We start from the raw sequence: 20,869 nt of genomic DNA, 5'->3' as shown, positions 1-20,869 counted from the left end.
CGGCTGAGCCCGGCACCCCGGGATTCGATTCGGATGGTGGCAGCCCTGCTTCCAGCTCGCCAACACCATTAGGGTATGGGGGTTCGACTCCAGGGCGGGGTCCTGTCACGAACAGCTCCCTACCTCGAAGCCACGCGATCCAAGTGTACTCGTTTTCAGGGTCAAGATTTTTTTTTCAACCCCCCTTTGGAAAATTCGCCTATCCCCGATTATCCGCTCTCGATTCGGTAATCGACGCCCGATTCCATTCCTCGATATTTCTTCGCACCAATGTTCGCACCGATTCGTTCAAACGAACTTTTATTAAATGCTTTGACGCGATTAACGACCTACCGTAACACGTTTCGTGAAAAATCGATTCGCCAAACTCAAAATTATGAATTTATACGCGCGACTACGTTTTTGCCTGCAACGTAATTTCCTTATTATCGCGTCTTTCTTTTCCGGTTATTCAAGTCCGTTAAAATACTGGTTAAAAGAATTAACTAGAGGCAGAGAGAGAGAGAGAGAGAGGCGGATAATGCGCGATTGCAACGCATTCTAGCTAGAAATCGTTCGGTGTTTCGACAACTACACGGTGATCATTCGAGCGAAACAAAATACGCGTATACCTGCTGGCTGCTATACGTCGACTATATTACGAAGAAGCCGCCTTTCGCCTTCCATCGTGGTGACTAACGCGAAAAGCGGGATTGTAGGTATTATAATACTCGATAATATCGACACCATTGCCGGACACTGACGAGAGTTAGATAAGACTAGACACCGGCTAGCCAAACGTTCAACTCTCTCTCTCTCGTTCTTCAGAGACTTCGATGCGTCGCGCCGCATTGCTTTTCCACGAGGAGCACATGTAAAATTCCTGCGCCCCGCGTTCAGGCTATGCCGCTATGTCGTCGCCGTCGCATCGATTTCCGAACCACGCGGCCACCCATACCGTCTGGCGAACTTGGAAATCATACGGATATTTATCGATCTCCTCGAACTACCGACTACGCGAACTACCAACGCTAATCCCAGCCCGATATCGTACAATAGGAGCGTTCGATTGCAAACAATATTTTTTCCTCGTAAAATGCCACTGCACCGTGTATAATCTTCGAATCGTTTCCCATTCGTAATCGATACTCTGCCACCAACATTCGACCATTGATCAATCGATCTAGCATCGAGTTTTATCGCTATATCGGATAATACGATTCGATCCTTGCACTTCGTTCCCCGAAAAAAAAAAAATTTCTCATCCTCGTCGAGATCGAATCGAATATTCTCGAATAATCTCGATCCGAACGTTTCATTTCGCGTTGTTGATCAATAATAACGTTTTTTTTTGTTTCGAGTAATTCGATTTCAACGTGCAGAAAACGGTAGAACCGTAGTTTCCGACCGAATGATTCCGCGCCTCGAAATTCCAACGGAGGATAATGGTGGAACGCGTGCTAAAGAACGGGAAGAGTAGTTGGCTCTAACCGTGCGGGGTTACTCACTCGAAACGACGAAACCGTAACGCTACGAATTACTCGTAACCGTGATGCCAATTCGAACGGAGAGCGTTGCTCTCCTTGTTGCCGCGAGTTAATGGGTAAAAGCGATCGCGCACATTGGACGAGGTAATAATCGCGCGGAAGATGGTCGAAAGGCGGGTCGAATAACAAAACGGAACGGCGGAGAGAGATTCGGGCATGGAACATAATGGCTTTCCTCGAATTAATGGAAATCGATTTTAGGAGTGCACACAGTTTCCTGGATACTGTTAGAGGCGCAATCTGACGGTACGCAAAAAAAAAAAATATATATATATATACAGGGTATTAATAAACATGTGAGACACATTTTGGAGAATGGATTCTAGACACGAAAACGATGAAAAAAATTCATATACACAAATACGTCCCATAAGTCTTAATTAACGAGTTATAAACATTTTAAGTTTGTATTAGACAGAGCGAGAACGCTCAGCTGGGTGCGCGGCAGTATCGTATTGCAATGTCGCTTGCGTAGCGGAGCCCCTCAATGAAAATAAATATATTGATATTTTTTTATATACAATTGATTATTTCAAATGAATTTCAATATAAGATAATTTACAATGTACATATCATGTAATATAATTATGAAATGTTTTTATATCGTTTAAAAAAAATTTAATTATGCAAATTAAAATCTTAAAATTAATTATATGAATAAAAACCTGCCTCAAACTAATTATTATATATACATTTAAAATCATAAATGAATGGTTGTATTTCATTCAACCTGTCGTGTTTATCGAAATCTATAGAAGCAAATCAAAACATACTTCTATAAGATTTCGAATTAGAAAGAGTGAATATGTTTTTACATGCACAATTGCTTTTTTATTTATTTTTCACATGTACAACAAAGTCCGAAATTCTTGAATCAATTTGAATTTCAGATTATTAAATTATCGAATCAAATCAAATATGACAAATATTTATGTTTATCTCACTCGTACTAAATATTTCTTATTCCTATGCGAGAGAAATAATAATCGATAATCAACTAATATCACGTGTCCATATCGCAATTGTTTTTTTATGTATGTTTGAATGAACACATTACGAATTTACTAATTTTATTTTCACACTTTTACTTCTAATATAACGTTACATGAACGTTACGAACGAATTGAATCCAGAACAAAGCAACACTATCTTAGCAACTGGAAAGATTGTTGACCTAGGTTTTCGTATTCTTATACTTAAAACATACAAACATAACATTCGATTTTGAATATTACTCTCTCATTTTTTCTTTCTATCGAGTCTTTCAAGTCTCCTTTTCCAACGCATTCCCAACCAACATTCAATTGTTAGCAACGCTATTTCACATTGTCGCGTCGCGGAATCAGTTCAGTTCAGAATTTGATGAAACAATACGTATTCGAACATTTCTTTAGAATAAAGTTTTAATTAAATAATTTTCAATAAATTAAATTATATAATAAAAAATAATAATCGAAATAATTTTATCCAAAGAAATTAATGTGAATAGTGAATAAAAAAAAATGTAATATATAATAGTAATCGTGTGAAAAGGAAAAATGTAATGCAAAATTATATTACATTAAAATATAAATATATTGAATTTAAGTGAAATAGAAACAAGTTTTTCAATCGATGCTTCAATGCTCTATGAATTTCAAGTTGATTCAAGTGACTTTCTTTCTTGTGAGGATAAGCAAGTTTATGTATAAAAAAATACAATCTTTCTAATCTGAAATCTTATGGGAGCGTGTTTTGATTTACTCTTATAATAATATATTTGTATACCATAAAATAATTTATCTATAGATTTATATATAATGATGTATGTGTTAATATTCTGGAATTTAAATTTAATTTACTAAAACTTATTCCAGCTAAGATTTTGGCACACAAGAAGTTATATAATGCGCACATATTATATTAAAATTTATTTGAAATAATCAATAGCGTATAAAAATATATCAGTACATCTTGTTTTCATTGAGGGGCTCCGCCACACAAGCGACATTGCAATACGATACTGCCGCGCATCCAGCTGAACGTTCTCGCTCTTTCGCCTTCTCGCTCTCTCCAATACAAACTTAAAATGCTTAAACTCGTTAATTAAGGCTTATCGGACGTATTTGTGTATATGAACTTTTTTCATCGTTTTCACGTCTAGAATCCACTCTCCAAAATTCCACGTGTTTATCAACACCCTGTATACGTATCTACATTGAAATCTACCCTTTGCTCTGCTTACGATAATAAATTCGATTGACAATAATTCGTTCATCGATCATCACATTTCTTTCTTTTTTAATCATCACTTTTCAAAATTGCCAAGGAATTTTTATTCCCTTTCTCCCTCTCGATCCACTTTATTCAAAGCATGCCCGTTTGTCGAGGAGATGGAGCTATTATACATTTCAGCTCCAGAAATACGTACATATATATATATATAAAATAACAACGACAAGCAGCATCTAGAGTACGTCGAAAAGTGGAAGGTATCGACAGGGGTTAGCCATTCTTTCGCAACGACAGGAAATGAAAACCGGCTCTCTTCTAAGGAGACTCGACAACGGTGCACACAGGCGGGTATACACGAAACGGAGAGAGGCGATTTCCACGATAACGCGTCTATAAAGCGCGGCGGAAGGATCGATCTCGCGGCACGCAAGATTGCTTTCTTTCGCGCGGCCGAAACGTGCGTACACGCTCGACACGATTTATTAATAACCTCTTTGTGCGAAAGTGTTCTGCCGCGCGATGATCGAAACGGAAGGAGGGGGGAAAGGAATAAAGAAACGTTCTCCTTCCGACTAACCCTTTAAATTATTCGATTCGCAAAGGTGTTCTCCCGCTTTTCCATTTAATCGAAGTGGAATTAAAATCGAGAAGACGTAAAGGAATGCAAAGGGATCCCCTCGGTATCGGGGGGAGGGGAGGACACGCCGCGTACGAATATAGCGTGTAATAGACGGCGTCGATTCTCGTATACGGCACGTTCATTGCCGGAAACGGAAGCTCCACCTTAGTCGCTGACTACGACAACGTTCGCGCGAGCGTACACACGACTGGAGAAGAATGTCGCATGGCATACCTGAAAATCGGATCGTCTGTCAAACGGGCAAACACGTCGTTCCATTTCGTCTCGATTTCGTCTCGATTTCGGACCGGAAGGATCGAGCGATAGAATTAACCGAGTCCAAGTTTTATATTAAATCGAGGCGGCAATTGGAGAGCGAGAGAGAAGGAACGAGACGATTCGAGGCGCCGATTAATGAGGATCGTGGCGACGCCGAATGGCGCGAGCGTATGGTTCATTGGGAAGGAGAGCCTCTTTTCCAATGAATGAATCGGCCATCTCGCGAGAAGGCCAACGTCCGGATGGAACATCGTAATTCGACGAAAATGCGATTGGGCGCAAGGCCACCCGAGTTGTGTCTTTCTCTCTGATCCGGTGCCAACAACCTCCGTATTAGATTTGGAAAGTCTTTCGACCGATCTATCTCTCGTTATTGATACTCGAGAAATCAAACGGCACGCTTAGTTCCATTTCGTCTTCTCGAGACAGTTAACACGCGATGTATATATGTGAAATTTTCGTGGGGGAAGGGAACGACGGAGGCGGTCGAATCAATGTTTTTTCCGGCCCAGCCGTTCCAATCGCGAATACTCGCTCGTGTCACGGCGGAGCGGAGGCCGTGCGTGGAAGAAAAATTACTGCTCGCGCGAAATTTCCCTTTCGGTCGCACGAGCGAAGGACGCAGGAGGCTCGTTCGGTCAGAAAGGAAATCAACGACGTAATTACTCACATCCCAATCACGAACGATCCAGAATCGTTCCATTGAATCGGGTCACGAATTATTACGGAACGAGTCGACTTCAAAGCGGCCAACGGCCGCTAAATATTATATTATTGGACGCCGGTTCCGGCGACCTTAAACGCACGGTCCACGAATCGAGAGAGAGAGACCGGCCTGACATTTTAATACGTTTTAAACCTCGACTTCCGAATAAAGGTTCGACCGCCCGCACGAATCCCTCGCATCCGTCGGAACTGTGGACGGCTGGCGCCCGAAATTATTTTCACGACTGCACTTTGCGGACCGACCATCGATATCTCCTTCCTCGCACGTGTCCACTGCGATCGACCGAGTCGCAACCGGACAGAGAGGCAAAATTTTTCTTTTCGAAGGAACCGAAAGGACGGAAATTCCTTTACGAATTCGAACAACGCGTGTATTAACGAGCCCATTGTGACGATCCTCGATTTCAGAGTGCGTGCTAGTTGAAGTTTTTAGCTTCGCAATAGTTTACACGCGAAGTATGCTTCCATGTCGAAATAGATAAAAAGGAGCGTACGGAGTAATGAATTCGTCCGAATGGATACGCCCATTGTGACCTAAGACGAGAAGATATAGATTTCATATGCAATTACGATTAAAATTTTCAGCTCCAATATTGAGATACATATGTGCATACGCGAAATTTGAAAATATTTAAATTTCTGAAAAGTTTTTTTAAAGGCGTCTCTTCCAATTATAAGGAGTATAATAAAGGTGACCAAATATCCGTGCGACCGTCACGACAATTACATTCACGGGTGGGAAGTCGCGTGTACGAAGAACATTTAGGGAGAGACATAACTCTCCTCTTTTGTCGCCGCCAATTAATTCCGGGATCCGGCTGACGCAGGGCGACGCTTGCTTTCTTGCGTGCGTGCGTGCATTCGTTATGATAATTTTATCGATAAAAAAAAAATTATCGCGAAAAAGATACGGTTCGTTCAATGGCAAAGAGGTTTCAGTCCAAATGTCACTCGTAATCGATCCAAATGACCCTCGTGCGCGAAGGACAGACGCCCGCGTGTCCATTTAAACCGCACTCGAAATCCCTATGCGAAAGATTACCGACGTGCGTCATACGCGTTCCGTTTGACGCGATCGAAAATTGTCGAAAATAATATTCGGTTGTAAGATCGAACGAAAAATGATACGTTTCGTCAATTCTATCGGCCTCAATATGATACAATACCTCCGTGCGAGGTTCTGGAAAACGCGACTTATATTTGTAATTTGACTGATCTTAAATATCCGTATGCGCAGCTTTGGAAAAGACACTCGGTAAGGCAGTGGTCTGGAATATCGATCGAGCGTAGACTCGCGAAGACTAGGGCCTAATTGGCGAGGAAGGGAAAGAGAGACAGATAGAAAAGAGCTGATCGGTGGTTACGAGGGGAAGAGCGAGACAACGATTTCAAAGCGGTGTTATATTCGTTCGAAGAAGAAAGCACCCGCTTCCCCTTCTCGAAAAAATAAAATTATTCGCTCGTTTCGAATTCAAGAAGCTAAGCTCGACCACCCTCTCGCTAAAAGAAGTTTTCTTTCTCGAAATCTCTCTCGTGGTAATAAAAAGTGGAGAAGGGATTATATCCAGCAGCGCTATAAACGACAGTTCAAAAAAAAAAAAAAACTCTCGAATTCTTTCGATCGTAAAATTCCAACGGCGTTATTTTTACAATTTCAAAAGAATTCTAAAATATTCTTCGTAGTGGTGGATAGCGATAACGCGACCTTGAACGTTTTATCTTATCGCTTAAACGAACTTTCGCTTCGGATTTTCACATAGCTCGGCCATTACTAATTTCCTAATCGTTCGAAATTCCTTATCGTTTCCTTTCATCTTCTCTTGAACATTTACCATTGCTCGTCGATCGTTGATCGAAAAACAAAAAGAAAAAGAAACAAATTTACATCGAAGAGAAGATTCGACACACGGTGCGTCCCGCCGCTACCTTCGAAAGAGAAAGTGGTAGGAGTGCGCGTATACGTATGGGTGGTTATTTTTTTCCGCGATAGAGAATTGATTCGAGGCGAATTACCAACGTTTGCGGGCGAAGGAGGGAAAGAAGGAAGGAAGGGTCGGTCGGTGCCTTCGGTATCGATTTGGATGATTCATGGGGGCTCTCTCCACCGGTGGCCACCACCCCCGCAATATTCCAACCCCATGGCTTATCCCTAGAACGGAGGGGGGCACGAAAGAAGACTTGGCATTTAGGGGAGGCATATACCGAACGAGGCTTTGCGAAAAAAAAAGGGGGAGTTGAAATGGAACGAAAACGTATTTTTAAAAGGATATTTTTTTCCCAAACGCGACGTCCTTGCGTCCCTGCAAAAATCTCGACCGAGATCGATCGAGATTTTTCGGGCGCCGGTACAACAGGTTTTTGGGACAAATCTGGACTGCCAGAGGTACACGCGTGTAGTATGCACGCGCGTATGCTTCGAGCGGCCGAGCACGGCTCGTAAGCACATCTGGCCACAGATTCAAGGCCGGACAATCAACTTTGTATAGAACCTCTCCCTCTCGTCGGTACGTACATACGTATCCTCGTGCATGATACCCAAGGACAAACGCTTTCCCCAATCGTGTTATTTATAAATGCTCGTCGATCGAGACGATTTAAAAAGCGAGCGAGGGGAAATTAGATTCGAGGGAAAATTTTGGAGAGGAATTTTACGGACCTCGATTCTAAATAAAAATACTTCGTAATAGGAAACTCGACGACTACTTTTACGACTGTGTTTATCTCCGTTGCTCCTCTCTGAAAAAAATGTAAATACAGGCAAAAGTGGATGTGTTTAGAGATGATGGCTGAGCAAAGTTTCCCGCTATCCGCAGCTCGAGGGGTTCCGATAAGCGGTTGTAAATAGCAGGAACTCGGTAAAAACTTTTCTTACGAAACGATCGAAAGAAAGGAAGAAGAAGAAGGAAAAAAAAAAGAGATCGATCGCGAAATCCTCCTAGGCCGAAACTTTCGGCTCGATATCCCTCCACTTGTTCCGGTATCCTTTGGCTTCGGTATAGCGTTACCGCAAAGGTGGTTAGCGTGCCAACGTTCGGAGAACAACTGGCTTTAGCCACGTTTCACCACCCTGCCGCGATTCAACCGTGCGTCGCGGCAATTTTCGAAGATAATTCCCGCGCGCACGACACTCGCGTAAAATAAAGCTGGTTCGGGTGAAAAATCCGTCCGAGGCGTTACTCGACACTCGCGATCCTCTTTTGGCCTAATCTGCGAAGATGATCTGCTGCGCGCTGCTGAATCACGGTTTTTAAAAGGAAGAGGCGTCGTTGATGCGACACGCTATGTAACGGTTACGTCGGAAAATGCGACGTTTCGAGTCATGATATTTGAAAAAATGAATTTCGGATGTTTATATTCTCGAAACGAGATAACGCTTCGAATCGCGCGCAAAGTTCAACGAATACCTACTCATCCGTGATCGCCAAATGTACGGTGGAAAGTTCTCTTATTCGAGAAGTTTTTATAACGTTTTTGGACGAAATGGGACATCGAAACCGAACGATCTTTCATCAGATCAAACTTCCCGAATTAGACGATTCAGTCGACCTAAGAATAAATTACCGCTTGGCTCGATTCAAATAAGCATAGGCCGTAAACTGAAGCGCCGCTGTGAGAATAACCGTGAGCGAGAGAGAGAGAGCTCGAAACGTTGGTTTAAAAGTTAAACCGTCTTCCAGCAACGAGATCAAGCGTTAATTCGATACTTCCTGCTGGCTGGACGAGAGAGGAAATTTTTCTCGAGGATTTACTACAACGAGGTTTGCGCGAAAATTTACATTCCATTGTACGTCCAATATACGATCTTGATCCAATATTGATTCTCCTTAATTAGGAAACGAATCGATCAGGTGGATGGCTGCAAATGAGCCCGTATATACAAGACCAGGAAGCGAGGGATTTGGAAAGTAGAGGGAAACGAGAAAGAAGAGCCGGGTTGTTCCTACCTGCGTGCGAGATTACGCATATTTGTGGCTCAAAGGACCGTCGTCAGGGCCAACGGATCGAGCAACCTTGCGAGCAACCTCCATCCACCAGGTATACACGAGCGAAACGCGGCGGTGCCGGGATAACCGGTTTCCGCGATGTACGTTTGTCGAAACGCCTTAATTACCAGGACCTCCGCTCGTCCTTTCGTCTCTCTCTCTCTCTCTTTCTCTGTCTCTCCTTCTCCATCCTTCGAGCACCGCAGGGACGTATACGCGGCGTACTATACCGAGACGGCCGTTCCTCAACTGGGTCATCGCCGACTTGTTTCGAAATCGAGTAACCGCATCGAAACGTATTACAACCGATACACCAATCCGATAACCGCTCTCTTTACCTTCTAAAAAGATACGTTTTTTCATCGACCTCGCCCAACAATCCGGCCGCGCGTTTCTTTTCGAATTAATCGATAATCCGATACAGTAATTATTAACGAGAGGGAGAGAAAAAAATACGTTGATTCTTAATTGCAGAGTAAAACGAGATTCCGTTTTCTTGAAATTAAAATAAGCTCCTGTACAACGTATGCGGTTAATACGTTACGCGTTATGAAATCGTGCTGCACGAATAACGTAAAGTAACGTGTTTGGAATGATTATCAATTTTTATTCTCTACCATGTGTATATATATATATATGTATATATGTAATATATACGAAAATTGTAAAATCGTAATATCTATCGCGTTATAAATAACGGAATTGAAGAAGATCGAAGAAGCGATATGGAGGTAAATGGAAGAGAAATAAATAAACGGCGGAAAAGTGAAATAACACGGTGGAAGGATAACGAAGAAACGTATGTATCATGCGTTTGTGTCGAGAGGATACAGGATGGAACGTTGACCAGGTCTCGCGGAGAACCGTTTACCGTTTTCTCGGCAACCGCTCGACCATACCTCTCCCCGTCGTCATAGAAAACGGTACGATCCTCTCCTCTCCTCGCCGCCTAGCCCCGTTCCCTTTTCCACTGTTTGCCAACCGCTCTATTCACGCGCTCGGTACACACGAATACTGCGCCAGAGATTATCGGCCGCGTGACTCACTCGGGATAGCGCCGAGCCGACTAATCTGTTCGACTATCCGCCACCTAAACGAAGATACAATCGCATTCTGGATTGCGCTCGAGACAAATTCCGAGCGAGGCGAAATATTCGGATTCTCCTCTTGGCTTGTGCTCGTAACGGTACAAATCGACGTGGTCGTCTCGCCACGGAGAGCGAATTGGATCCACGCATCTCTCTTCTTCGCCGCGTATCTTAACGACGTAGGTCAAACGGAGGGCAAACAAAAACACTCCACTACACTGTATCTTGAGAGAAAGAAATAACTTAGAGACAGAGAAATACGCGTTCTATGTTTTTCGAAACACACGTTGTCCGATCTATACGTTCGTGTTGAAACACACGTTGAAACGAGTCGTTCAATGAACAATCGAATCGAACGATATCGAGGCACCTGATAACATTCCACGTAGATTTATCGGCGGAGATAAAACTGAATCCCGAGGGAACGAGAATCCTCGTTTCGCTTCGCTGTCTAGGAAGATAAGGAGGGGGAATTTTTGCCGAGGAGAAAAAAAAAAGAAGAAGAAATAGGTAACAGTATTTTGACAGAATTCGAGGAAACGGTTCGGCCTAGGCACATTTACCGAGCTTACGTGTAAAATATTTCTGCAAACTATCGGCGATCGGAGTTGCGAAATGTCAATACGACCGTGAGTGGAGTGAGAAGAGTGTATGCGTGCGCGAGAAAGAGGAAGAGGGGGAATAAAAAGCGCTCGGGCGATACAAGTTTTAAATGTTGCGAGCACAGAGGATACACATTAGGCGTGTCTCCCCTGAACCCTGTACTCAACCGAGCATAGCGAAACCGGAACCTGAATATATCGGCTCGGTCCCATTTATCCTTCCATCCCGCTTCAGAAGCTAGCTTCGAACGCTAGTCGCCGTGAAATGGAAATCCGCCCGCAGACCTCGAGGGATTGTCGACCGATCTTTTATTCCCGATTTCAAACTTTTTTTCATTTTCAAATTTTACGAAGTTTATCCTTTCTTCCCTTCTCTTCCCTCCCATGCCGAATTGGCGAAACGAAACGAGAAAATTACAAGGAAATATAAATATATACGATATTTTTTCGCGTCTCCCTCTTACAACGACGCATGTAAGTACTCTCGCGTGCGATACAGCCTTAACCTTAACCTCGAGCTGCGAGTGCACACGCGCCAGTACTATTTTAAAGTCTAGTTTCGACCGGAGAAACGACGATACGACGCGATTTTTTCCAATCCCCCTCTCCCCCCAAAGAATGAATTCGAAAGAATCGACGGTGATCCGATCGAAGCAACCCCCATGCGACTCGTATCCGTCAATGGGTCACCCTCTTTAGGAGCTTTAACCTTCACCTTGAACACGCCCTCGTATGCCAACTATTTTAGGGTAGGGCGTTGCAGCCTAAAAGAGAAACGACTGTGGCCGCGTTCTTAAATCTTAACACGTTTCACGAGGTGAGCGAGTTGATCGAGTTAAAGCGGGCACAAAGGCACCGAGACATCGCGCCATAATCGTGCCATTGTACTCGCGTTTAACCACCCGGTCATTTATTCATTCGCGAGAACGTTGGAGGAGAGAGAGAGAGAGAGAGAGAGAAAAGAAAGAAAGTAACTAACGACGTCCCACGGTCGCGCGGAAATAACATCGTCGGATTAGCGTGGGTGTTTGACAATGACTCAGAACCGATTATCGCGTCGAGTTCGTTGCCGCGTAATCGCTATACGATACGCTGAACGAAAATTTCGTCGCAATATCGGAAAATTGAAAATAATTACTACGTACATCGCCGACAACCTCTATTTCCTCCAAGCGAATCTACTTGCTTTCGAGAAATAAAAAATTATTTATGCAGAAATTAAAAATTATTGTGCAGAAATATTTTATATAATTGTATAAAAATTTTTAATTTATTTGGGCCTATCATTCATCAAATTTCAAATTAAATTAATAATCCCTGGATACCCAAATAAATAAAAATAAAATTAAAATTTTTAAACAAATTAATAATTAAAATTTTAATCAAACTTAAAAAAATTAATTATTGATATATAAAATAAATTAATATTAGCAAAATTTATTTTAGTGTTTAAGCACATAAAATTTTGAATTTTATAGTATTAAGTAAATTAACAAATTGGATATTAGTTAATCTATAACATTTAAATTGCATTTAAAAATTAATAAAATTTATTGTATCTAATTAAAGTAATATGTCTGATAAAAGAAATATTTTGATAAAATATACATGTATAATTTTTTATACTATTACTTATTTTCTTTATAAATTTTAAACATAATTTATTTATTCTATTACTCCTAGCAACATTTATCCTAATGATAAATTCGAATATTTATTCAATGAGTCATTATAGAATTTAGAACAATGATTAGAATTAGATTAATCAATATTAAATCACCGAATAAAATTCCAAGATTAATCTATTATATTGTTTCTGTAATTTCAAGAATCTTTTTATTTTTATTTATTATTATATATTTAAGATCACTAGATTTTACAAAATCCGATCAATTTAACTTTTCGATTCAAATTTTATATATATAATTAATAGCTGACGACGGATCAATTATTGACCGAAAACGTAAACCCGTGTTAACGAACGTGTAATAAGAAGCGTGCATGCTCTGCCCGAGGCGTAATGAGTGGCCACCAGCTCGAACCAATTAACGTAATTAACGGTAATTAATCAGAAGGGCGATCGGAGGTTTTACGCGGCTCGCCTTCTCCGTTAGAAAAATATTCCGCGGATAAAACTCGGATATTTTTCCACGAATCTAAAGAAGAAACGTATATTTATATTTATTACTTCACGTCGTTTTTCTTTTCTCCGGATTCTCATTGATGACGGCCGAAATGAAAAGGAGAGACGAGAAAAGCGGAGATACAGAATGGTGGCCGTCGCGTTATCACGGATTTTCCTGTCGGTTCGTGGCTCGTCAACGAGGACGTGGCTTAATCCATTATGTAGCCACCGCGTTGACTCTTGAAGGCGGCTTTTCAAGCGCCGCGCACACAAAGACGCGCCTCCTCTGTTCGTCCCTCGTTCGGGCAAACAGTGATATTGCTACGGTCAACAACAACAATGTCAAACGATGGAGGAGCACCACAAACTCGACGTAAAGTTAGATTCATCGGAATACGCGTCTCTATCGATTTGCAAAATCGTACAATGGATGAACCGTTTTTCATTATCGAATTCATATGCAGCAATTCATTCGAGCAGCATATCTCGTTTCGATGAACCATCATTCCCTTCAGGTAAATTGTATCGGTTGGAGGAAGAAGAGAATTGTCGGAGGAGAGAGTTAAGAGGGCAGAAGTCTAGGAAGTTTCGTCAGTACGCGATCGGCATAACGAGAGAGAAAGAGAGGAGGGGCTAAGCCGAACTAAGAATGCGGGGGAGAGAACAGCGCGGAGAGTAGGGCACGGATGGTGAACAGCTGCCAGAGCCTATGGTGGCCGTTTTGTGTGAACGTGCCCCCATAACCCCCATACTCCCCCCTTTCCCAATCCCTCTCCTGCTTACTACGCACTCTCCCCCTCACAGCCATTCGAAGCCCTCTTGTATACAGTCATCCATCTATCCCTGGCTCCCTGCTTGCAAAGGGATAAAAGCGCGCTCACGACCCACGTGCAAGTGCATGCTACTTGATCGATCCAGCTGGAAATCTCCATCCTTTCGAACCAAGGAAACCGAGAAGATTTTAAAAATTTTGACGAATCGACGATCAACTTCGTCAACTTTCCTCTTCCTCTCGGTTCTCGTCGATCGAACGAGGAAAACTGCGGTGCGGTGAGAGACGAAATACGATTGGCCGAAATACGAATTTAATACGAGAAGCAATTTTACACATGTACGCATTCTTTTCGTAGGAACGAGATAAAGAGACACGGAATGAAATGAAGCAGCAACTGGAGAGTTTTGCTGATGCGAGTGACGCAATAAATTATAACGCGATATCTCGACCGCTGTGGAAGGGCAGAATGTCGGCGAACACGATGGAAGCATGCAAGAAGAAACATCGGAGCGCGTCGTTTTGTTCGGCAACGGTAACATTGTTGTAACACGAGAAGATATTGTCCACTTGACAACGGAGCCACGGCTTGGAAGAGAATCACTCTGGGTGCACGTGATGCCCAACCGATACACGCAGTCTCTACCTTTTCGTTCTGCCTTTAGAAAATCGTCAACGGTTCTCGATTGTTCCACCTAGTGTCGTTACCACAATTCCGTGCGATCTCGTTAAATAATCGCGAAACAGAAATGAATAGATAATGGGACAAATGACGAATGAAGCGAAAAATCGGCCGAGTCGAAAAATAATCGAGCAATTGTTTCTGATCGATCATTGCGTTCGGTTAAATGTTCTTCCTTTCTTTTTTTTTTTTCCGCCCCTTTTCACATTGCCCAAATTCCAAATTGAATTTAAAACGATCGAAACGTAATGTTACCTGTGGCAGGTAAGTAGGAGAAGGAGAAGAGGAAGAAGACAAGAAAGAAAGAAAGCAAATGGAGAGAAAGAAACTGGATATAGACGAAAGAGAGGCTTGAGAGGAAGAAAGAAGAAGAGGGGAAGTAGCGAAAAGAGGCGGCGGTGGTGGTGGTGGTGATGGTGGTGGTGGACGTTTGAAATGGACGAACGGAGGTTCGAGAAAAGGCGGTCCTCGAGGCTCCTTGTCCCCGACGTTTAATTTCAGGCAGTCCGAGAAGCTCGTAACATCTCTGCAGTGTTTAACATCGAGAAGAGGGCCTTGGGAAGAAGATCAACCCAGAACCAGTTCTCGCGCCTTAAACAGGCGGTTCTCACGCATTTATAGCCCTTCATCACGCTTTCCATTCGACCTAATTGCCGCGATCGAGCCCGTGAGAACCACTGTTTCGCCTACCGTTTTGCAAAAAATTGAAAATCGCGTTAAAATCGAAGTTTTCCGCTTAAAATTTGCCAATCTCGAACGATAAATGTGAAAAATAACACGGTCGATTATTGAACAAGAAAGAGAAAAAACCGTATTTTCACCAAGATTGTGCCAATTACGTAACGGGGACAAGATGAAAGGAAAGCAAGAAGAATTGAATAACATTTATCGCAGTGCAACGATAGTTGAGAATTACTGACTCGAGATTTGACGATTGTTTCATGATCGATAACACGGACGTATATAAAAGAAAGTGACTTAATTTGAACGTTGATGAGTCACTCAAATACTGTATTTGACACATATCTGGTATTCGATTACACGAACACCGTTTGACGAAGACGCGAACTTTCTTGCCTTTTCTTTTTTTGTATTATTTCGTTACGCGATTCTCGCGTCAGCATGTGGACGTGTTTCGAAAGGTAAGCCGGGAAACTGGAGTTTACGCTAGCGGATCAAAGAAAGTCAATGCCGTGACGTTTCCACGAGCTTTTTTACGGTATACTCGAAATCCCGTTACGCGAGATTTCGCCTCGACCGCGGTGAACTATTTAAAAAGGAGCGACAAAGCGTGTCGAAAGAGGTCGATAACCGGCATTCGATACGTGGAATTTAAGAATCGCAAGAATTCGACGCGAGCCAATCTTTTTTTCCATGTAAAATAATAATTTCTGGATCAACTTTCATTGTATTCATCACCAAAGAAGAAAATCGTGTTAATAGTAATAAAATTTTATTTCATTCTCTATGATACGCGATATCATTTACGATTAAAGGAAATTAAATCGTAACATCAATTATTATTGATTATGCGTGCGTGTAGATGAAATACTAGATTAGATTATCGACTATCGCCCGATTACTGTGCATAATCGAAATAACATTTAATACGATATGTTTAATACTTTTATCGCTTACTTTGATATCATCTCCCGATTTCCTCGTACACGAGAGAAAAGAGTAGTACTTTAGGTTGGTACGATACGAAAGTCATCATCGAGGAGAGAGGAAAAAAGGGATATACCGAGGGTTATACAGAGGATACTACTCGAATAGGAACCGGAACTCGCACTCCGTGCTCGGAATTGATTACACGATTGCACATGTACAGTTGTGCATATGAATCAGATAAAAGGGTGTCGGGGGAGTTAGAAGAAACACGATGCGCGAAGAGAGGTTATCGGCTCCGTCATTGATTTCTTCGTCGCACGAAAATAAATCTCCATATCAGGGGGAGAGCATATACGCGCTCACACGAGTAGGCAAACAGAGGCAGACGCTTTTAAAACCGCAGAGACTGATCGAATCGAAAATCATCCAACAAGAATAACGCCTCGAAGATGATCCCACTTGACATGATGAACGATCGCTAAAATCCAACATCTTAGATTTTCTATCTACCTAGCATCCTGGTATATTATACTCGTTAGTCACATATCTGCTGCGAATCTCTTGTTCTGCGATTAATTAATTAATTAACGAAAAAAAATTATTGGGATGGAACACATGGATTACATATTTCGAATCTTGGTAATAAATTTAAGTTGTTTTTTTAAAGAAAAAACAAAAAATAACAAAATTCAAACAAGAGGAAATTAGATTTATACTTATGTATAACCAATTCGTGGAAGAATGCTATCTTCTTCCAACAATCACTGATCCTTAACTCACTTTGACCTAGCTAACCTTGAATTGATCAACTTCGTGTCGCATATTGTATTAAGAATGCGAAATAAAAATACAAGTACCCAAGTACCCAAGTAACCACAATAAATAAGACGAGTTCATTCTGACGACCTTGTATTCTGCTTTGAGAATCTTTCGCTTCTATACAATACACATCTCGTATCTGCACGTTCATGAAAGAAATGTATTCTACGATATCGTAATATCACCAAATGAACAATGGGCGATAGTATAGAAGTTAAAGAACTCTAACATAAAAATATTATTTATTCAACTAATAACCATATTGAAGATTTAATATTGATCGGATATCGGTTTATATATTTATTCTATTCAATTTCCAATTACGAAATGAACTGCGTAAATTGGTAATGTCAGATGACGCATAATTTGTATCGAGGCAGGCAGAAATTTGACGCTGTCAACGAGAACAAAATTTTATATTGGGATCATATAAACTATATCGATTTGGACAATCAAAAATACGAAAATATATAAAATTTCAAAATTCGATGAAACAAACTAAAATATGTTCGTTCAAAGATTACTACTGACCCACGTGCTACGAAATACATTTTCATAGAACCGGCGTCACCCGGCGAATCGTTGTTATCAAACTTTTGATTCATGATCGAAGTAAAGCAAATCAACGAGTAAAAAATATATTTATCGGTAATTGAAAGGCGATTAAAATTAGAGAAAACTTTTCACTTACTTTTAACGATGAAATATCCTGGAAAAATCTGACAGAATACGGATCCCAAGCACTTGCAACAACACTTCACTCGAGTATGCCGGTCACTGCGCTTGTGCGTTTAAATTCACTAACCTCGACAAAAATACTACCGCCATCTTACGCTTTAAAACGCCAACTAGTTTATCCACAAAGCCCGTTCACAAAGGGACGGTTAAATTTCTGTTTTTATTTATATCCAGACGAGAAACAAAATAGTAGTTAATAATTAATTTCAAATACATAACCGACAGTTTCTTTTTAATTATAATATTTATAATCATGAAATATCTAAATTATATATATTTATAGTATATCATTATATCGATATAATATTTATAACCTTAAGTACTTACGCATTACGATTCGGGATGCTGGAAATTTTTATTAACTGTTATTTCTTTTTAATTGAAATCATTTTTAGAACTGTTATTACTTGTAAACTTAATAAATAAAATATTTTGACATATCACAAATAAGACGTAGAAAAATTGATATTGAATTTAGTGATTATAAATACATATTTGGTTGTCATAGAAAACAAAAAAAAAAAAAAAATGAAATCTAATTAGTTAAAGAAAATTAAAATTAGTTTTAAGAAAAAAGTAAAAATTTAAATACTTAAATTTTTTATTATTATAGTTACAAAATTACACCATGAAAACTATATCCATATTTTTTTTTCCATGTCCAAAATAAAGAAATCCGTAATGCGGACTATTCAATTTATGATAAAACATCATACCTGGCCAAAAGAGATTATGTAAAATTATTAATTTTTCATGTATAAGCTGTAGATTCCAACATCCTAAAAGAAAATATAAATTATACAAAAGAACACAATCTTTTAAGTGTTTTGTTTAAAAGTTTGTTTGTTTCTTTAAAATTTTCTAAATTTTCTAGAAAATACCTTGTGGTACATCTATATCAATTGCATCTAAAAAATCTATCGCATAATTATAATCAGGTCTCGTAAGTAAATTAGTATTCCATTTTTGTTGCGGTAAACGTGCATGTAAATAAGATTTTAAATATGATGCATCTATACTATCAAGTCCTTCGAAACTTAAATTTTCAATTATATCTCCATTGGGACATTTAAACCAAGCACCACGAGGAATTATCATGCTATCTTCGTTAATTATTTCTACTGTAGCTGCCAATCTATCTTCTTCTTTCAATTCTCTTGGTATTGGACCCTATATATTTAAAAAAACACACTTTTAAAAATTATATTGTACTATTTCATTAATTTGAACAAATTTTTAATTTTTTTATATTGATATTCTTTGCTTACATCATAATACTTTCTAGGGTCTTCATTTGGCGGGAACGGAGGATTAATATTATAAACGTTAGTGACTATAGAAGGATCACCCTCGAATTTATTAATTGTAAGAGGTGTTAAGAATCGTGCGCACTTATTTGCTTTTGGTAATAATAGCCAATTAAATGCATCCGTGCTAATTCAAATATTTTTATTTTGTAATATTTTTTGTGAAATATTTCAATTATTTTAGATAAGATTACCTGTAATAATACACCTGATTGTTCAAACAATCTGTTTCAAAACCAAATGCGATATGATAATCATTTCGAACTCCATAGATTTTACCCCAATAATAACACTTCTGAAAATGATTTTCTTGTTGTAATATTATCAGAGAATTTTGTAATAATTGTGAATTTTCTGCCCCCACACAAATACCAGCATAACCAAAAATATCTAAACTTTCCAAAAGTTTTAAACATTCCATCTTGTTTTATGTATTATGTATTGAAATTATTAACAACTAATTATAAAACAATCGAAAATAAAATATGATTTTCACATCTTAAAAGATTAATTATTTGATTTAATTTATATCATAAGACAAAACTTAGTATCTTCATTCTCCAATAGATGGATTCATATAATAAAAAAAGATACAGATAAAGAATACGAAAGTGTTTACATTCGAAAGTATTTATTAATTTTATATGAAATAAATATGTCATCGTCCGAGGAAGAAAGTGATCAATTAATGAATTTGGAAGCTATCCGAGATAAAATGTTAAATCAACCACGAAGTGAACGTATGCAAGTTAGTGCTTGGGAAGATGATGATGATGGAGTAGAAGCTGAACGCAATGCAAAAGGTTAGATAACAATTTTTATCAATTTTTTTATTATTGAATTTATAATATATTGATATATTTTTTTTATAGAACCTGATGCAAAAGAAATTCTCGCTGCAGCGGAAAATGGTGATTTAGACAAAGTAAAAAAATTATTAACAAAAAACCATCGTTTGTTAGAATGTACGGATAAGGATGGTTATACTCCATTGCATAGAGCTTGTTATGGCAATCATGTGGAAATTGTAGAGGTAAAAATTATTATATTTTGTAAATATAACGAATATTTTGAATTTATTTGAAATATGTTATATTTAAATTTTATAAGAAATATTTATAATTAAATCTATTTTGTTATTTTTTTTTGTAGTATTTACTTCAAGCAGGTGCAAAAATAGATGCTAAAACTCAAGATGAATGGCAACCATTGCATTCTGCAAGCTGCTGGAATAATGTTGAATGTGTAGCAACATTAATTGCAAATGGTGCAGATATAAATGCTAAAAGTAAAGGAGATCAAACACCTTTGCATCTAGTATCTGCAAGTTCTCATAACTCTCCTGCATTGCAACTTCTCTTATTGCATCCAGATACAAATCCAAAATTAATAAATTCTAGTGGAGATACTGCAGAACATATTGCAAGGAGAACAGGAAAATATTATCCAATGTTCGAAATCATTGAAGACTGTTTAAATGTTATTTGAATCTATTACTTAATATATTCATTAAATATGCTCATATTACATATAAGATTATGAATATGAAAAATTTATGAAATTAAAAAAAATATATAATCATATCATGATATACTCACTGTTAATACAATTTTATATAAATGTTGTATGTTTTAATACAACAGAATATGAAAATATATTGACACAATATTAATAATAAAAATTTTATGAGTATAATATTTTAGCATTGTTTTTTTTTATAATAATCAACAATTATTTTGTCAACAATTATTTTTGCATTTTTAAATTACAAATATAAT

At 39.2% G+C, this 20,869-nt stretch overlaps 3 protein-coding genes and 1 long non-coding RNA gene across 6 annotated transcripts in view; 2 read left to right on the top strand and 2 right to left on the bottom strand.

The window, feature by feature from the left end:
- Window positions 1-17,879, bottom strand: part of LOC108000839 (A-kinase anchor protein 200) — a 49,990-nt gene extending 32,111 nt beyond the window's left edge. Inside the window, exon 1 of one of the 3 annotated variants that reach the window (XM_062074498.1) lies at window positions 17,738-17,879. The gene's annotated coding sequence lies outside the window, so the exon portion shown is untranslated. Of the gene's footprint in view, window positions 1-611; window positions 744-17,737 lie in introns of those variants that run through there. The other 2 variants (XM_062074500.1, XM_062074502.1) reach the window with 2 other exon arrangements.
- LOC108000844 (uncharacterized) lies at window positions 3,840-19,414 on the top strand. The gene is made up of 5 exons (XR_001766611.3): window positions 3,840-9,122; window positions 9,197-9,399; window positions 14,293-18,944; window positions 19,070-19,189; window positions 19,276-19,414. It is a non-coding gene; the product is annotated as an uncharacterized LOC108000844 (long non-coding RNA).
- LOC108000840 (radial spoke head protein 9 homolog) lies at window positions 18,368-19,512 on the bottom strand. The gene is made up of 4 exons (XM_017061481.3): window positions 19,286-19,512; window positions 19,053-19,218; window positions 18,666-18,954; window positions 18,368-18,563 (listed from the first exon to the last, which is right to left on the bottom strand). Exons 1-4 carry the CDS (start codon window positions 19,510-19,512, stop codon window positions 18,406-18,408), a joined length of 840 nt encoding a protein of 279 aa, XP_016916970.1. The 3' UTR covers window positions 18,368-18,405.
- A 146-nt stretch (window positions 19,513-19,658) lies between these two features.
- LOC108000841 (ankyrin repeat domain-containing protein 49) lies at window positions 19,659-20,788 on the top strand. The gene is made up of 3 exons (XM_028668199.2): window positions 19,659-19,894; window positions 19,964-20,124; window positions 20,244-20,788. The coding sequence occupies exons 1-3, from the start codon at window positions 19,747-19,749 to the stop codon at window positions 20,577-20,579; spliced, it is 645 nt and encodes a 214-aa protein (XP_028524000.1). The 5' UTR covers window positions 19,659-19,746; the 3' UTR covers window positions 20,580-20,788.
- The last annotated feature ends 81 nt before the right edge of the window (window positions 20,789-20,869 follow it).

This window comes from Apis cerana, linkage group LG4, assembly GCF_029169275.1.
Source record: "Apis cerana isolate GH-2021 linkage group LG4, AcerK_1.0, whole genome shotgun sequence".
Lineage (NCBI taxonomy): Eukaryota > Metazoa > Arthropoda > Insecta > Hymenoptera > Apidae > Apis > Apis cerana.
This window is presented reverse-complemented; position numbering and strand designations above follow the sequence as displayed.

Coding starts and splice junctions, on each gene's coding strand:
- LOC108000840 (XM_017061481.3), bottom strand. CDS start 19,512: ATGGAATGTTTAAAACTTTTGGAAAGTTTAGATATTTTTGGTTATGCT. Junction 19,219..19,285: donor AATCAGGTGTATTATTACAG/GTAATCTTATCT, acceptor TATTTGAATTAG/CACGGATGCATTTAATTGGC. Junction 18,564..18,665: donor TGATATAGATGTACCACAAG/GTATTTTCTAGA, acceptor ATTTTCTTTTAG/GATGTTGGAATCTACAGCTT.
- LOC108000841 (XM_028668199.2), top strand. CDS start 19,747: ATGTCATCGTCCGAGGAAGAAAGTGATCAATTAATGAATTTGGAAGCT. Junction 19,895..19,963: donor AGCTGAACGCAATGCAAAAG/GTTAGATAACAA, acceptor TTTTTTTTATAG/AACCTGATGCAAAAGAAATT. Junction 20,125..20,243: donor ATCATGTGGAAATTGTAGAG/GTAAAAATTATT, acceptor TTTTTTTTGTAG/TATTTACTTCAAGCAGGTGC.